Source organism: Typopeltis vanoorti, chromosome 17, assembly GCF_054136105.1.
Source record: "Typopeltis vanoorti isolate ZY-2024b chromosome 17, IOZ_Tvanoo_1.0, whole genome shotgun sequence".
Lineage (NCBI taxonomy): Eukaryota > Metazoa > Arthropoda > Arachnida > Uropygi > Thelyphonidae > Typopeltis > Typopeltis vanoorti.
Window position 1 is genome coordinate 93,807,560 of NC_143565.1, and position 17,945 is coordinate 93,825,504.

Here is a 17,945-nt window from a genome sequence, read left to right on the forward strand (position 1 = left end):
GGTTGGCAAATGCCACATCCACATCCACAAACCAGGCTCTTTTTTATTTATTTATTTATATTCTTTTATTTTTTGGTAACTTAAGAAATTAAAATTAACTTAAAACAATGGGGATGCAAAACCTTTTCACACAGCTATGGAAATATAATAATTTGTTAAATAATTACCGGGCTTAAATAACATTATTACATGTATTCATTTTTCATTTATTTCTGAACTTCACAAATTAATAAAGCTGGTTTGAGAATGTCTATACAACTACAACATTACAGTCCTATAGATACATTCAGTATCAATAAATTATTTTATTTATTTTTTCACTCAGGATAAATACTTAAGTATTCATTAGGATCATTGACATTTTGCCATCCAAAAAATTCAATAAAGCATCAGTAAGAGCGCCCGTTCATTTTTTAGCTATCAATAAATTATTGGGCCAAATTAGCAAATTACTGTTATTTAATAACAAGTTGGAATGACATTTTCCAATTCGGATTACTGTATGTACAGAAATATTTTGACATTCATTTCTCTTCTTGAACAACAATGTTCAATTTTTGAAATATTTTGTCGAAAAATTAAGTTTCTCAATCTATGAAAATTTTGTAAACGTTTCAATTACACAAAAGGAGAATTATTTAAATATTAACAAGAATAAAATAAAACAGAACTATAATTTAAAAAGGGGGAGGAGAACCCAACAGAACTGCTTTTAGGTTTTCTTTGGTTATGGATGTATAAAAGCATATCCTCTCATACTTTCTGAGGCCTTGGAACATTATGAGGAGCTTCATTAAATTCTTCCAGTTCTTCACCTGGATCAGTTTCTGTTGCTAACTGGAAATACTGCTCGCTGCGAGTTGGCCATAGAAGATGAGCCATAATAGCAAAAGCCATAAAATCAGCACTGGATGTAATTCCTAGTATAATAAAGAAAATAGCTGCTATAATTAGTAGTTACTTTATTAATAAACATAAAAGCATAAGCAATAAAATGGCTATACAACAATATTAATTAATATCATTTCCTTTTTTTTTTTTCATTTCTTATATAAGGCATCCAGTAATTTTATATCACCTCCAAGATTGGTATTCCTGAGGTTACTGTTGGTCTGATTAACAGAACTGATGTCATCTACACTCTTCAAGTAATATGCTATGGATTCAAATCCCATTGTAGGTATGGGTGTTTGTAAGTGTCCTTAGGTGATAAATGAATGTGAGACTACCACCTGCTTATCTTATTGAAGATCTGAAACAACTTGAAAACATTCCATGCTTGGCATCTTAGAGCAATGATTATGGATTATCTTTTTAATAAATTACCTTAGCCTGCCCACAAAAATAATGTATTATAGGGTGATAACTTTTGTGAGCAGGATTTGCATTAGAAAATACAGAATGATCAAAATTAAAGTATCCCTGTTAAAGTCCTTGTGGAGAGCCATCCAGTTATCCAAATGCTGCAAAACTTTTCAGAAATACATTTGTGCCATAGAAATGATATTTGAGGGGGGGGGGGGATTCACCATCAGGGGCATTGTAAACACCAAATGCATGGAATTTGTATATCATATAACTCGCTAGGTGCCAGGAGGGTTCAAAAAAGATGGACATGGGATGTTTCTCTTCATTCTGGTTGTTAATACCATCCACAGTGATAGCACTAACCTTTCCCCAACATGCTTTGCTCATGAAGCTGTACTTCCTAAACAATTGCTGCTGCTGCACTCTACAAATTTCGTCGCCTGAACAAATTTTGATGTCTACTATCTCCATGTGCTCTCTATGATGAATAATTAGTCATTTTGAAGAAACAGGATTGTTGGGAGTTGGACCTTGCAGAGGTCGCAAACCAATCTGTTCACAACAAGCAAATGAAGTTGCCACAGCTGTTGTGGAGCAGGCCATGAATAACAGCATTCGTTCCTGCAGTACATTTGCTATATCAAGACTGCCAGGAAAATTCTACAGAAGATTCTACATTTCTACCTAATCAAGATAATCCTAACACAGGAGTTGCACCCACAGGACTTTTAAAGTTGAATGGCATCCACTTTAACATTCCTTGTTTGAGTGAACACGGATGCTGCATGGGCTTGGATGATTTTGTGGGGGGGGGGGGGGGCTTTCACCTGAATGGAGCCGTGAATACCCACAACTGTCAAATATGGCCTATGGAACCTGCATGCAATCCAACAAATTCCTTTGTGTTCACCCAAAGTTATTGTCTGATGTGGGTTTACAGCTTTGTTTATTATTAGACCATTCTTTAAGGAGTTTTGCCAGTTGGATTCTGTGATGACCTGCTCAGTTACTGCCAAGAGATATTGCAATATGATAAACAATTTTGTTGTGCCACAGCTACAGTAGTGCCTGTGCATGGAATCAGTCATTTTCATGCATGATGGGGCCCCTCCACACATCAGTCAATCAGTAATTGGAGGTTCTTTGAGAACATTTCATGGAAGCCAGAGTGATCATCCATGTGTTTTCCACCTTCATTGCTGACTTGATCATCTGATCTGACACCCTGTGACTTCTGGCTCTATGGATTTCTCAAAAACAGGGTTTATCAGGATCACCCTGATAACTTGCCAGCACTGAAAGACAGCATAACACGGCATGTTCACAACATCAGTCCTGACCAGCTACATTCTGCCATTGAACACACTGTGCAAAGGATGTAGTTTGTGGCATACTGGGAAGGGCAGTACATTGAACAGTACAGTCCGTGAATGCATAATAGAAGTGAATAAAAATGTTATTTATGCTTGTGTTGCTTTTCTCCTTACACACACAGAAAAATTACAACATCTACATTTGTTACATCATACATACCTTGGTGGTGAATTTTGGAACTACTTTTTTTTCCACAGATATTTTTCTCAGGCGGCCACTAGAGGGCCATATGGTGTGTATTGTTGGAAAAGAGCTCCAGAAAAGATAAGTGCTATTTTGAATAATAACTGGCAATATTTCTTGAATTTTAGTATTATACTATTTATTTTTGATAACAAAGTGTCTGCATGATTTATTAATTGAAACTGCCTTCTTTACATAGAATACAATGGCAGTACTCATGAGGTTAACCATACGGGCGTCGACTGGTGTGACTAGGTGAGTGCCACAAAAACCAAGTGGCATTAACAACAGAGATATTTCAAAAATGGTTCGATGTTGTGATTGCAATATGTATGCATGGTGGAATGTATGAGATGTGTTTGTGGAGAGAATGAACGGGAGATGAGAGCAAGTATAGATTTGTAGGAAGTGCAATATATTATTAGACCATGAGTCAACAAATGCAAAACAGACTGAAATGATACAAGATGGTATAAATGAAAGAAACAAAAATGAAACGAAAGCTAGTGAAACTGAGGGAGTGAAAGAATGCAAGAATATATATAAGCGAAAGTTACTGATAAGGGAGCAAAAGGAAGTATGAATAAGGAAAAGGAAGTGAGGCGCAGCAGAATGAGAGGTAGTTAGACTACAGGAGTGATGGAGAGTGAAATTGTCGGAATGCAAGATTTGATGAAACAGTTACTGAAGATGAAATAAGGAATATGTGGAGTGATATTAGATGTTTAATGGAAACTAATGAAAGTGCACAAAAGAATAGAATGAAAGAAAAATGGGTAAAAGAGGTAACAATTCCAGGATAGCAGTGTATGGAGATTCCATAGTTAAAGGAATAGTTAATGAGAGAGCCCATAAGGTTTGCTATCCAGGAGGAAGAATGAACAAGATTATTCAGGCATTGGACATGAGGAGGAAACGAGCAAGAGGTGGTCATGGGGACAAATGATTTATGTGTGCATAGAGAGCATGTAATAGCAAATATCAGGAGGTTATTGAGAAGAGTGAAAGATAACAGTATAGTGGGAAAGGATGTCAGTCTGTTGCTGAGGTTATGACAATGATGAGTTGAGACGAAAAGCCAGAATCATGAATGGTATGCTAGGGAGCTATGTGAGGAGAAGGGAGTACAGTTTGTGGATGTATAGCATGTGTTTGAGGTAAGAATGGAATTATACAGGCATGATGGGTTGCATTTGAATGGCTTTGCAGTGAGTGCACTGGAGAAAGTGCTACTAGATGGAAGTACAGTGTGTGATGGAAGCAAGAGGTCAGAAGTTGAAGTCATCATTGTCAAGAGATGAAGTGAAAGATCCAGAGAGTGATATTGAAGAGAGAAGTGCTTGGCAGTGGAAACAGAAGTAGTATGACAGATGAAGATAGAATGGGAATGCAAGAGAAACAGGAGGAACTCGGGTGGACAAGGAGACATGGCATAGGGAAAGTGGATGTTGAAAGTAACAGTGAATGTGTGTATGGAGATGGAATATACTGCAATGTGAGTGGGGAAGTTGAGAATGAGCAGATATACAGGGTGTTCGGGATAAATTTGACAGTTTCGTAAGGAAAAAGAAAATCTTCTTTGTATCTATTAAATTTAATGAATTGACAAAAAAACATTACAGGCAGAGTTAATTACAATACTATCAACAAGATTTACTCAAAATAACCACCATTAGCATCGATCACAGCTTCAATTCTGCTTCGGAACCTCGAACAAGCTGATGCTACAGTCTCCCTGGGAAGGGCCGCAAAAACTGTTTTAATTTTATCCATTAACTGGGCTTTTGTATTACTGGAAGTGCGATTGGTGTCTTTTTCAACTGCGCCCCATACAAAATAATCCATGGGGTTAAGGTCTGGGGAGTTTGGAGGCCAAACATTTGGACTGGTGAAGTCGTAGAAATTTTCAGACAACCATTTTTGACTTTTCCCAGAGGTGTGGCAAGGGGCCGAATCCTGCTGCCATACATACGGCCTACCATTGGCTACCCTTGTTATCCAGGGCTTGACTACAGTTAGCAACTCCACGAACAAAGCCCGAATTCCAATGCCAGGGTTCTTCAACACCTGTTCCTGCAGATTTGCGAGGAATTCTGCTGTACGAACGCAATCAGATCGTCTGCTAGGGATCTTTCTTCTTGCTACATCCTCGTAGTCACCATTGCAAGTCTCTAGTTCATGCCTGATTGTTTTTACTGTATTCAGGGAGCATTGGGCAGCAGTCGTAATATCCTTATTTTGATGGCGGGCACGAATCATCATGATACAAGTTATTCTCTTCCATGATTCAGGTGGGTTCCAGCTATCCATCCTTTCTGACATCTTGTATATGAATGAAGAAGGGTCCAAACTTTTAAATGAAGAGAAGTGTGTGTTAATACATGTAACTTACGGAAAAATATAATTAATTATAAATATGTCAAATTTATCCCGAACACCCTGTATGTGGTAAGAGGCGATAAAGGTGATTGGGAAAGTGCAGGTGTGGTGAGAAAATTGCAAACAACATGGCTTTGATAGGACTGATTATAGACCTAAAAATGAACTGCTATGTTTGTTTGCAATGCTAGAAGTATCAGAAATAAGGGAGATGAAATGGTTCACTGATTGAGTTTATTCACCCCAAAATCATTGGAATAAGTGAAACATGGTTGAATGAAGATGATATCCTAAGAGGAATAGAAATGGAATGATACAGTATTTTTTGCAAGGATAGAAAGGACAAGAAGGGATGGGGCAGTGCTGCTGATGATAGCATGGGAATTATGTCCATATAAGGTAGACATGAAAGAAAGAAATGGGAAATAGTAGCAATGGTTATGAGGCAGTGTGGTGTAACGTGGAGGTTGACAGGAAGACATATTTAGTCGATGTGTTTCTATAGGCCAGGGAATGTGGAGGATGATGATGAAGAAATGTATAAACAACTTCGATTAGTGAACAAAGGAAGAGTAATTATTATGGGCGATTTTAATTATGATGGTATAGATTGGAATGAAGAGATAGCATTTGGGAATGAGGAAAATTAATTTCTCCAGTTCTTGAGAAATAACTATCTCAGGCAGCATGTAAAGGAGTGGATGGAGAATTTTAGATCTCATCATTTCATCAGAAATGCAATTGTGAATGGGATTTTGTGCTTTCCTCCAGTTGGTGAGAATGATCATGAAGTGATCACCTGAGTTGTGGCTAGCTGTATACAGACTTCTGTGAGGAAAGGATATATGTGGAATTGTAAGGTTGGTGATTATGACAATTTTAGGAGACAGCTTGGAGCTATAGCATGGAATGAAGAATTGAGCGGTAAGGAAATAAATGATGCTTGGGAACTGGCAAAGAAATATATAACAATATCGATGTGTGAATGTATTCCAAAGGCTAAAAGGCTGAATAAGATAAGTGTAAAAAGGATAAATGAGGAGCTTAAGCATGAAATCTAGAAGAAGGTACTTTGGAGGCAGTACAAGATGAATAATGGTAATAATTAGTTACATGAAAAATATAAAGAACAAGCCAGGAGAGTGACTCAGTTAGTAAAGAAAACAAAAGTGCAGTTTGAGCGGAAATTGGCAAATCAGGAGAAGAAAACTTAGACTTTTTTAGATATGTGCAAGCAGAAAGAAGAATGGTTATGGTAAAATGATGTTAATGGATGAAAATAGTAGAATGGTAACTGCTGCAGAACATATCGTTGAGGTATTCAATAATCAAGAAATTATATTCTTGGTTTCATCTTTTATCCAAGTGTAAGAAAAACCAAGTTTGCATGTGAAGTAACTTCATGACTATTCTACTTATATACAGAGGCTAATGACTTCATATAGTATACCTTATGCAATGCACATATCCTTACAGACATATATAATGGTATACATTACGAGAAGGGCCACTACCCAAACTGGTTTCAATCTTTATTTAGGTCTTATCAGTGAGAGCCACTGATGATTGGATTGCAAGTAACTTGGTCTGCAAGTGTTTTGCAAGACGAGCAAAATTTTTTAATAAATTTTAACTTGATAAACGAGCGAGGTCTTGCAATACAAGTATTACCTATATGCTCTGTCTGCCGAGTGTCACATGATCACAAGCCACAAAATTTTGTAGAAAAATACCACCCGAGTAAAGCTGTGACAGTGTGTGCAATGAATCTGTTTAACGACAATGCAATGTCATATTTTCGTGAAATCCTCAAAAGGAGGCAAAAGCAAGTGTCATTGGATAGGTTCCTTGTTAAAGTTGACAAAAAGAAAAAGAGTCAACAGAGAGCAGTGATTCCGTTAGTGACAATGAAAGTTGTTCTACCCAATACAATTACTGTAATTGTAATGTAATTAATAATTTGATTACTTTATATATACAGTATTACATTTAAATACATAATAAAAATATAAAAAAGTATATATATCATCATCATCATCATCATCATCAAATTCCTGCCATGTACCCTCAAGGGGTGTACAGGATATGACAGTACTACATGAAAAAATTACATCATTACTAACTTCCTATCTACAATTTTCCTCCAAATCAGTCTGTTACTTGTCAAGACTCCAACATTATCAGATCTTATATTTCTATCGTCTAAGGCACTTTGTACCGTATCAATCCACCTATATCTTGGTCTTCCTCTGGGTCGTTTTCCTGCCAACCTGGCAGAGAACACTTGTTTTGCTAATCTTTCCTCTCCCATTCTATTTAAGTGACCATACCATCTGAGATTAGCTCTGCTAACGCATTCCTGGATGCTGACAATGTCAAGTTCTTTCCTAATATCCTCATTTTTAATATGATATTGCCATTGATGCCATCTGTTCACGCCTCTAATCTTTCTCAGGACTCTCATATCTGCGGTCTCTAGTCTTTGGTCAAGTGTTTTACTTCTGACCCAGCTCTCAGATCCATAAGTTAAAATTGGTTTGAACACAGTTTTGTATACAGCTAATTTAGTGTTCCGACTAATTTCTTTCTTATTCCATATGAATTTATTCAATTGACTTCCCACGATACCAGCTTTGCTGATTCTGTTGTCTATTTCTATATTTAGTTTACCATCTTCAGTAAAAATTGTGCCTAAGTAGCTAAAATGTTTTACTTGTTCCACAGGTTCTCCATTCACAACACAGTTGACATTTTCAATGATTCTGCCTATTTTCATTGTCTTTGTCTTTTTATTTCTGACCTTCATACCATATCTATTACAACAGCTATTCAATTTAGTCAGAGAATCTTGCAGACTTGTAGCGGATTTATTTAGAAGTATAACATCATCCGCATAAAGCAAAGAGCTGACATTAACATCTCCAATTTTGATATCAGGTTTAATACCACATTCCTTCATAATGTGATCCATATAGATAATGAATAACAGAGGGGATAATGTACATCCTTGTCTCACACCAGATTTAACATTAAACCATCTTCCTGTACTTCCTTCAATTCTAACTGCTGACTCACAACTCAAATACAGACTAAGTATTGCTTGATATAATGCCCCATTGACACCATATAACTGCAGCGTATTGAATAGCTTCTCTCTTGGCACCTTGTCATATGCCTTTTCCAAATCAACAAAACTTAAATACAGATCTTTGTTATATTCCCATGCTTTCTCGACTATTTGTCGTAAAGTGAAGATCTGATCCTGACAGCCTCTATTTGGCCTGAATCCAGCTTGTTCTTCAAGCTTTTCTTCCACAATTCTTCTCAACCGTTTCTCAAGTATACTTGCATAGATCTTGCCAGGAACACTCAGTAGGGAAATACCTCTGTAATTCTCACATTCAGTTTTATTTCCCTTTTTATATATGGGTACTATGAGAGCTCTACTCCAATCATCAGGAATTCGTCCCTCTGTCCAGGCTTTCTGAACTATGCAGTGCAGCCACTGTAAGACTCTTATACCACCATACTTCAGCATTTCTGGTCGAATATCATCTACTCCTGCTGCCTTTCCACATTTCAAGCCTTTGATGGCTTTTTCTACTTCAAGGATGGATATGTATTCCTGACTGCATGCCTGGTCAGTGTTTTTTATCACTGTGCTTTCATCACTGCTTGTTTCATTTAGCAGTTTTTCAAAGTAATTACTCCATACTTCAAGGATATCTTTTTCTCCTGTTTTCATTTCACCTTTATCATCTCTAATTCCTTTTACAGCACTCTTTCCTCCATTCCTAAGCTTCTTCAACAACCTCCAGAATATTTTGCCACCTTCTTGATATTTATTTTCTATATTCTTGCCAAAGTCCTCCCATGACTTTTGTTTAGCTAGTTTTACACACTGTTTAGCTTTCATACATTTGTCTCTGTATTCTGTAAGAGTAAAAGCTGACTTATTTGCCAGGAACTTTTGATATGCTTTCTTCTTTTCCTTCACTGCCTCTTTAACTTCCTGTGTCCACCAGGGAGTTCTGATTTTTTTATCTTTGCACACAACCTCACCACATGCCTCTCTGGCAGAATCAATCAATGTTTCCTTCAGAGTTTGCCACTGAATCTCCAAGGTTTGATTCCTGTTCTCAAACTCTTTCATTTTCTTTTCAATAATATTTCTGTATTTTAGTCTACAGTTTACATCTGAGAGCTGCTCAACTTTTATTCGCTTTAAAACTTTCTTACATGTTATTCTTTTCAATATGAAATTCAATTTTATCCTGCTCAAGACTAAATAGTGATCACTTCCAATTTCAAATCCTCTGTACACTCTGGTGTCCTGCACCAGGGAGATAACATCACTATCAACAATAACATAGTCAATGAGACTTTTCTTATTCCTAGCCTCTTCTCTCCATGTGAATTTGTGCACATTTTTATGTTGGAACATGGTGTTAGTAATAACCAGTCCATGTCCTGAGCAGAAATCCAACAGATATTTGCCATTATTATTAGCTTTGCTCTTTTCTCCAAATTTTCCCAAAATATTTTTGTATGTCTCACAATCATTTCCTACTCTACTATTTAGATCCCCAACAAGGACCAACTTTTCCTTTTTCATTGTGTCAGTTGCTTTTTCTAAAGCCTCAAAAAATTCCTCCACTTCTACCTTAGTAGAGCCTTCTGTGGGACCATAGGCACAAATAAGTCTCATTGTCCAGTTCCCCATTCTCATATTTGCCCACATTACTCTACTTGAGACTGACTGCCATTCAAGAAGATTAGCCTCGTATTTTGTGTTGAATACTATGGCTACTCCTTCTTTTCCTTGATTGTCATTGCCTGAATATAACATTTTGTATTTATTGCTCAGAAAGATCTCACCAGTTTTGGTCTTTTTTGTTTCAGTCACCCCTATTATGTCGATCTGGTACTTATCTAATTCCTCAGCTAGCTCCATTTCTTTGCCATTCAGGCTTCTTACGTTGATAGTACCGATCTTTAACTCTGGTGATGTTGAGTTGGGGTTTGTTTTCAGATTTGTTCCAGTAGCTGACTTTTCGCTGTTCGCCCTGGTTCCCTGGCGAAAACAACGGGGGCCTTGTTTAACCGGGCGACGCCCCAGCCGGCATGAAATTTTGTCATGTTGTACCATCATTTTTTTATTTTGGTTTAACCAATAAGAATACAATTTGGTCGGCTAAATCCCAAATTGCCAGCCCATCCTCGTTCGTTCAGTATCAAAGTAGATACCCAACAGGGTGCACCACGAGAAGGTGAGGATTGGACATTAGGTCAGAAGCCCTGGTCGGTTCTCCGCATTCCTTTAAAGGCTATGTGGAGGTCTCCTCTCAGTTATACAGCTTTGACCCTTTTGTATTAATAATTTTTATATGAATATTTTTGAGTTTTGGAGTGAATCATCTGAGTTTCGATTATTTCTTATGGGGAAATTTGCTTTGATATACGAGTGCTTTGGATTACAAGCACGTCTCCAGAATGAATTATGCTCGCAAATTTTAATAAAGTGTGACACCTTTTGACTACTTGTATATGGAAATATGACTTCTGCATTACTTCAAAACCTTGGTGTCACTTCTGGGTCTGGCTCCCACTGATGAGACCTCAATAAAGGTCAAAACTGGTCTGGGTAGTGGCCCTTCCCATAATGCATAGCTTTTTATACATGTCCATAAGTATACATGCATTGCATTATGGGATACTAAGGCAACCGATGTGAAGTCATTAGCCTCTATATACAAGCAGCCCACTCGGGAAGTTACTTCATGTGCAAACTTTGTTTTACTTACACTTGGATAAAGGATGAAACTGAGAATATAATTTCTTGGCATCTTTAATTTATAATATAAACAAGTGGGAAAAAACTTTCAACAAATATTCAGTGATCAAAAAGGTGTTTCATCCTGGTCAGGGTGGAATTATGGGGAACTTATGTGTAGAGGACATAGGAAAGGATGGCTTAATTGTGAGTAAGCAGGAGGTATTTGAAGAAATAAATAACCTTGATGCTAATAAGGCAATGGGATTTGATAAAGGGAATGTTCCAGGGAATTGGCAGTAGCATTTTCATGCCTATTTAGTAAGAATCTTACAACAGACAGGTTCCAAGAGAGTAGAAACAAGGTAAATTGTTCCATTGCATAAAGATTGTGATAATCTTGTGTCTTAAAATTATAAACCAATGTGTATATCTGGAGTTGTGGTGAAGGTATTAGACATATCGGTGAGGATATAGAAATGAGTTTGTTAAAGGGGATCATGTTTTAAACTTATAAACTTATGTACTTATGAATAAACTTATGTACTATAACAAGGTGACAAATACCTTGAACAGGGGAGATGCATATACGGTGGTGTACTTAGATTTTGCAAAAGCTTTTTTCATAAGCTGCCACATGACAAGCTTTTAAATAAATTGAAACAGATGGGATTGGATAACAGACTTCTGAACTGGATCAGTGACTGGCTGTCAGACAGGTATCAGAAAGTTGTATATGGAGATGCAGTATCCTGAAAGAGGAAGGTCACTAATGGTGTACTGTGGGTGTCAGTTTTGGGACCATTCCTGTTCAATTTGTATATTAATGATATTGGGATGGATTTAACTAGTGATTTGCAGCTGTTTGCAGGTTATATAAAACTGGATAGAGCAATGCAATGTTATGGCATTACAGGAGGACTTGAATAGATTTAATGAATGGGCAGGTAAGTGGAACTGTCAGTTTAATGTTGCAAAGTGTAAGGTTATGAAATTTGGTAAGCAACTGAGATGCAAAGTATACACTTAGTGGGGAAATATTAAAGCAGGTAGAGGAGATGAGAGATCTGGGAGTGGTGGACAAGGACCTAAAATTCAGGGACCACATTGCACAAGTTGTGAAGACATCAAATTGAATAATGGCAATGATGCGGAGGACCCTGACATGCAAGGAAAAAAAAGGTTATGATGCCATTGTATAAGGCCTTGATCAGGACTCATATGTATTATTGTGCACACATTTTGTTATTGGGTTTTCATGGTGATATGTTAGAATGGGTCCAGAGAAGATTCACAAAGGTGGTCAGTGGTTTCTGGAATGTGGAGTATGAGGAGAGATTGAGAGAATGTAAATTGTAAAGCCTCATGAATAGGAGGAAAGGGGGGGGGTATGATTGAGACATATAAGCTAGTCAAGGGTTGTTATCAAGTTGATATGAAAGATTTTTCACAGAATGGGAGAGGTAGAACAAGAGGCTATCAGCTGGAAACTGTATAAGGAGGGGTGTGAGGAGTAAGTTATTTTGCATGGAGAGTGGTTGGTGAGTGGAATGCATTGCCTGATGTGTTTGTGAATGTGTACACATTGAATCAGTTTAAGGCATGGTTGGATGAGTAATATGTGTAACTCACACAATGATGCTCTGACTACATGGAGGTCAGATATTAATAAATAATAATAATATTGCTTTTGCACGATGCACAATGTATTCCTGCAAAGTGTCACAGCATTTTGATCACTGGGTAGCATTCCACAAAGTCTTAAACAGGGATGATTATTTTTTTTTTTTTTTATGTGGGTCCCACCTACAAAAAGTTATTAGTAAACCTATAGTACATTTGTACTGTGGGTGAGTTGACTATTTTTTTCCCATTTTTTATAAATTTTTATATTTTTTTTTGTAATTTTTTAATTATTATTTTTACACAGTCTAGAAACCCTGCTCTAGAGACTAAACTTGGAACTTTTTGAAACCACTTCAGACCTCCAGTAAGTAGGATGGTGGTCTCACACCTGGCGATGATATTCATCTCCCACTTAAAGACAATCACAAACATCCATGCCTTCAGTGGGATTTGAACTCGCAACCTGTTGGTTGGAGAGCAGGTACTCTAACTAACCATTCGGCCAACTAGGCCATTTGGAATAAAAGATAACAATGTACAGGTCAGAGGGATTATGCTATATAGAGCAGTTCTTTACAGACTACAGAAAGTAGTCTATGATGTACTGCAGCATTATGAACTTCTTGTAGAAATGAAAATTCACTGAAATAGTTTCTCTCGATTCACTTTGAGTTCATAACCATGCTTTTTCATGATCACACAATGAATCTAGAAGTCTGAGATATTGTAACTGCAGCTGGCCAACTGATTAAAAATTGGCTGATTCAGATCCATCATATTTCATGATGTGGGAATTTTGTCAGTCTAATAGTACATGTTTACTCATATTCACAGAGAAATTTTCTCAGAGGACTAGCAGTTCATGTTACAAACATACCATAAATCAAATTCAGAAGGAAGATATATGATCCAATTAGCAGGTCATTTCAATTTTAAGGTAACTTACCTTCGGTTGGAAGAATTCCATATAAAGATTCCTATAGGTAGGACAAAAATTGAACCCGAGTCTTTTCCAACTGATTGGTGCATAAAATTATTCTTCTAAATGTACTATACAGGTGTTACAGTCAATGACGAACTTAGAGATGAGCCATTTTCCCTCAAAACTCTCAGTAATCATTATTGTACAAATGTTGATATCATGGAAACCTTTGCTAATTATTTCTCAATGGCAACAACTGTGGTGCTATTACAAACCTTGTACATAAAATGCATTATTTGTATATTCTTCATTGGAAAATGTAATTGGTACACAGTTACTTTCAATAATGATGTAACAATTGTAATATATGTCAAAATGCACAATTTCCTGGATGAAGTATTACTGATGCACTGGTTTATCTGTGAACATGCTCATGCATGATATACTTTGACCCACTACTCTAACTACTGATAATCAAGACATGTATTCACTTTGCATTTCTCCCAGTGATTCATTTCAAGGAAAAAAATCTTGATATAATGACAAGTTACCAGAAATCCACATATCAGAATGTGTTGTTATATATGGACCTTATGGGGTTCTCAACAAATATTCTACATAATAAGTGTTGCTTCTCTCCCTCAGGTTATCTCAGAATATATTTTACAAATTCTCTTTCCCTCCATTATTACACACCCACTTCTACATTTTACTAGCTAGGTGACAATGTGGAATTTAGCATGTGGTGAGGTTGTCTGCAAGGATAGAAAAATCAGAACTCCATTGTGGACACAGGAAGTTAAAGAGTCAGTGAAGCAAAAGAAGAAAGCATATCAAAAGTTCCTGGCAAATAAATCAACTTGTGCTCTTAGAGAATACAGCGACAAATCTCAGAAAGCTAAACACTTTGTAAAACTAGCTAAACAAAAATCATGGGAGAACTTTGGCAAGAACATAGAAAATAAATATCAAGAAAGTGGCAAAATATTCTAGAGGTTGTTGAAGAAGCTTAGAAATAGAGGAAAGAGTGCTGTAAAAGGAGTTAGAGATGATAAAGGTGACATGAAAACAGGAGAAAAAGATATCCTTGAAGTATGGGGAAATTATGTCGAAAAATTGCTAAATGAAAAAAGCAGTGATAGTACAGTGGCAAAAAACACTCAACAGGCATACAGTCAGGAATACATATCCATATTTGAAGTAGAAAAAGCCATCAAAGGCTTGAAATGTGGAAAGGCAGCAGGAGTAGATGATATTTGACCAGAAATGCTGAAGTATGATGGTATATTGAAAGTTTATTTTTCAGTTGGTTAGAGTATAATAAATTTGGTTTAATCCTTTATCCAAGTGTGAGCAAACAAAGTTTGCGCCTGAAAGTATCTTCAGGACTGGGGTAAGGTGGTACAACACCAGACAACTCGTTGCAAAGGTGGACCAAGCTAACAACACTCCTATCTCAGTATCTCCCATAATGCAAAACATCTCCTTGCAGATATGTATAATGTTATGCATTAAGGGAAGGGCCACTACCCAGACTAGTTTTGACCTTTATTAAGGTCTCTTCAGTGGGAGCCAGGCCCAGAAGTGGAGATAGCAGACAGAAGCAATAGCGAGGTCATCTTTACCTGTAGGAGTTGCCAAAAGGTGTGCCACCTTTTTATTAAATTACTCTGGATTTAGAGAAAGATGTTGAAAGTTTATTTTTCACTTGGTTAGACTATAATAAATTTAGTTTAATCCTTTATCCAAGTGTGAGCAAACAAAATTTGCGCCTGAAAATATCTTCAGGACTGGGTTAAGGTGATACAACACCAGGGCAACTCGTTGCAAAGGTGGAGCAAGCTAACATCACTCTTATCTCAGTATCTCCCATAATGCAAAACATATCTCCTTGCGGATATGTATAATGTTATGCATTAAGGGAAGGGATTATACATATCTGCAAGGAGATGTGTTTTGCATTATGGGAGATACTGAGATAGGAGTGATGTTAGCTTGGTCCACCTTTGTAATGAGTTGCCCGGTGTTGTACCACCTTACCCCAGTCCTGAAGATACTTTCAGACGCAAACTTTGTTTGCTCACACTTGGATAAAGGATTAAACTAAATTTATTATACTCTAACCAAGTGAAAAATAAACTTTCAACATCTGTCTCTAAATCCAGAGTAATTTAATAAAAAGGTGGCACACCTTTTGGCAACTCCTACAGGTAAAGATGACTTCGCTATTGCTTCTGTCTGCTATCTCCACTTCTGCGCCTGGCTCCCACTAAAGAGACCTTAATAAAGGTCGAAACTAGTCTGGGTTGTGGCCCTTCCCTTAATGCATAACATTAGACATATCCGCAAGGAGATGTGTTTTGCATTATGGGAGATACTGAGATAGGAGTGTTGGTAGCTTGCTCCACCTTTGCAAGGAGTGCCCTGGTGTTGTACCACCTTACTCCAGTCCTGAAGATACTTTCAGGCGCAAACTTTGTTTGCTCACACATGGATAAAGGATTAAACTAAATTTATTATATGGTGGTATAAAAGTCTTATAGTGGCTGCACTGCACTGCATAGTTCAGAAGGCCTGGACAGAGGGGCAAATTCCCGATGATTGGAGTAGAACTCTCATAGTACCCATATATAAAACTGAATGTGAGAATTACAGAGGCATTTCCCTACTGAGTGTTGCTGGTAAGATTTATGCCAGTATACTTGAGAAAGGGTTGAGAAGAATTGTGGAAGAAAAGCTTGGTGATGAATCAGATCTTAACTTTACGACAAATAGTTGAGAAAGCATGGGAATATAACAAAGATCTGTATTTAAGTTTTGTCGATCTGGAAAAGGCATACGACAAGTGCCAAGAGAGAAGCTACTCAATATGCTACAGTTATATGGTGTCAATGGGGCATTATATCAAGCAATACTTAGTCTGTATTTGAGTTGTAAGTCAGCAGTTAGAATTGAAGAAAGTACAGGAAGATGGTTTGATGTTAAATATGGTGTGAGACAAGGATGTACATTATCCCCTCTGTTATTCATTATCTATATGGATCACATTATGAAGCAAAGTGGTATTAAACATGATATCAAAATTAGAGATGTTAATTATGATGTCATGTCATGTCATGTCATGTTAAAGATGTGCCGAGAGAGAAGCTATTCAAACCAATTTGAAGACAGTGTTCAAACCAATTTTATCTTAGGGATCTGAGAGCTGGGTCAGAAGTAAAACACTTGACCGAAGACTAGAGACCGCATATATGAGAGTCCTGAGAAAGATTAGAGGCGTGAACAGATGGCATCAATGGCAATATATTAAAAATGAGGATATTAGGAAAGAACTTGACATTGTCAGCATCCAGGAATGCGTCAGCAGAGCTAATCTCAGGTGTAATAAATTTAGTTTAATCCTTTATCTAAGTGTGAGCAAACAACATTTGCGCCTGAAAGTATCTTCAGGATTGGGGTAAGGTAGTACAACACCGGGCAACTCATTGCAAAGGTAGAGGAAGCTTACATCACTGCTATCTCAGTATCTCCCATAATGCAAAACACATCTCCTTGCGGATATGTATAATGTTATGCATTAAGGGAAGGGCCACTACCCAGACTAGTTTCGACCTTTATTGAGGTCTCTGTGGGAGCCAGGTCCAGATGTGGAGATACCAGGCAGAAGCAATCACAAGGTCATCCTTACCTATAGAAGTTGCCAAAAGGTGTGCCACCTTTTGGCAACTTAAATTACTCTTGATTTAGAGAAAGATGTTTAAAGTTTATTTTACACTTGGTTAGACTATAATAAATTTAGTTTAATCCTTTATCGAAGTGTGAGAAACAAAGTTTGCGTCCAAAAGTATCTTCAGGACTGGGATAAGGTAGTATAACACCGGGCAACTCATTGCAAAGGTGGAGAAAGCTCTCATCACTGCCATCTCAGTATCTCCCATAAGGAGATGTGTTTTGCATTATGGGAGATACTGAGATAGGAGTGATGTAAGCTTGCTCCACCTTTGCAACGAGTTGCATGGTGTTGTACTACCTTACCCCAGTCCTGAAGATACTTTCAGGCGCAAACGTTGTTTGCTCACGCTTGGATAAAGGATTAAACTAAATTTATTATAGTCTAACCAAGTGAAAAATAATCTCAGGTGGTATGATCACTTAAACAGAATGGGTGAGAAAAGATTAGCAAAACAAGTGTTCTCTGCCAGGTTGCCAGGAAAACGACCCAGAGGAAGACCAAGATATAGGTGGATTGATATGGTACAATGTGATATGATACAATAGAAATATAAGATCTGATAATGTTGGAGTCTTGACAAGTAACAGACTGATTTGGAGGAAAATTGTAGATAGGAAGTTAGTAATGATGTAAATTTTTCATATAGT

At 37.2% G+C, this 17,945-nt stretch overlaps 1 protein-coding gene across 1 annotated transcript in view; it reads right to left on the reverse strand.

Annotated features, from left to right (window-relative positions):
• Positions 1-250: 250 nt before the first annotated feature.
• Positions 251-17,945, reverse strand: part of LOC150097650 (transmembrane protein 145-like) — an 86,971-nt gene continuing 69,276 nt past the window's right edge. The window contains exon 5 of the mRNA XM_090407114.1: positions 251-920. Coding sequence (XP_090263240.1) covers positions 754-920 — 167 coding nt within the window. The 3' untranslated portion in view covers positions 251-753. The remainder of the gene's footprint in view (positions 921-17,945) is intronic.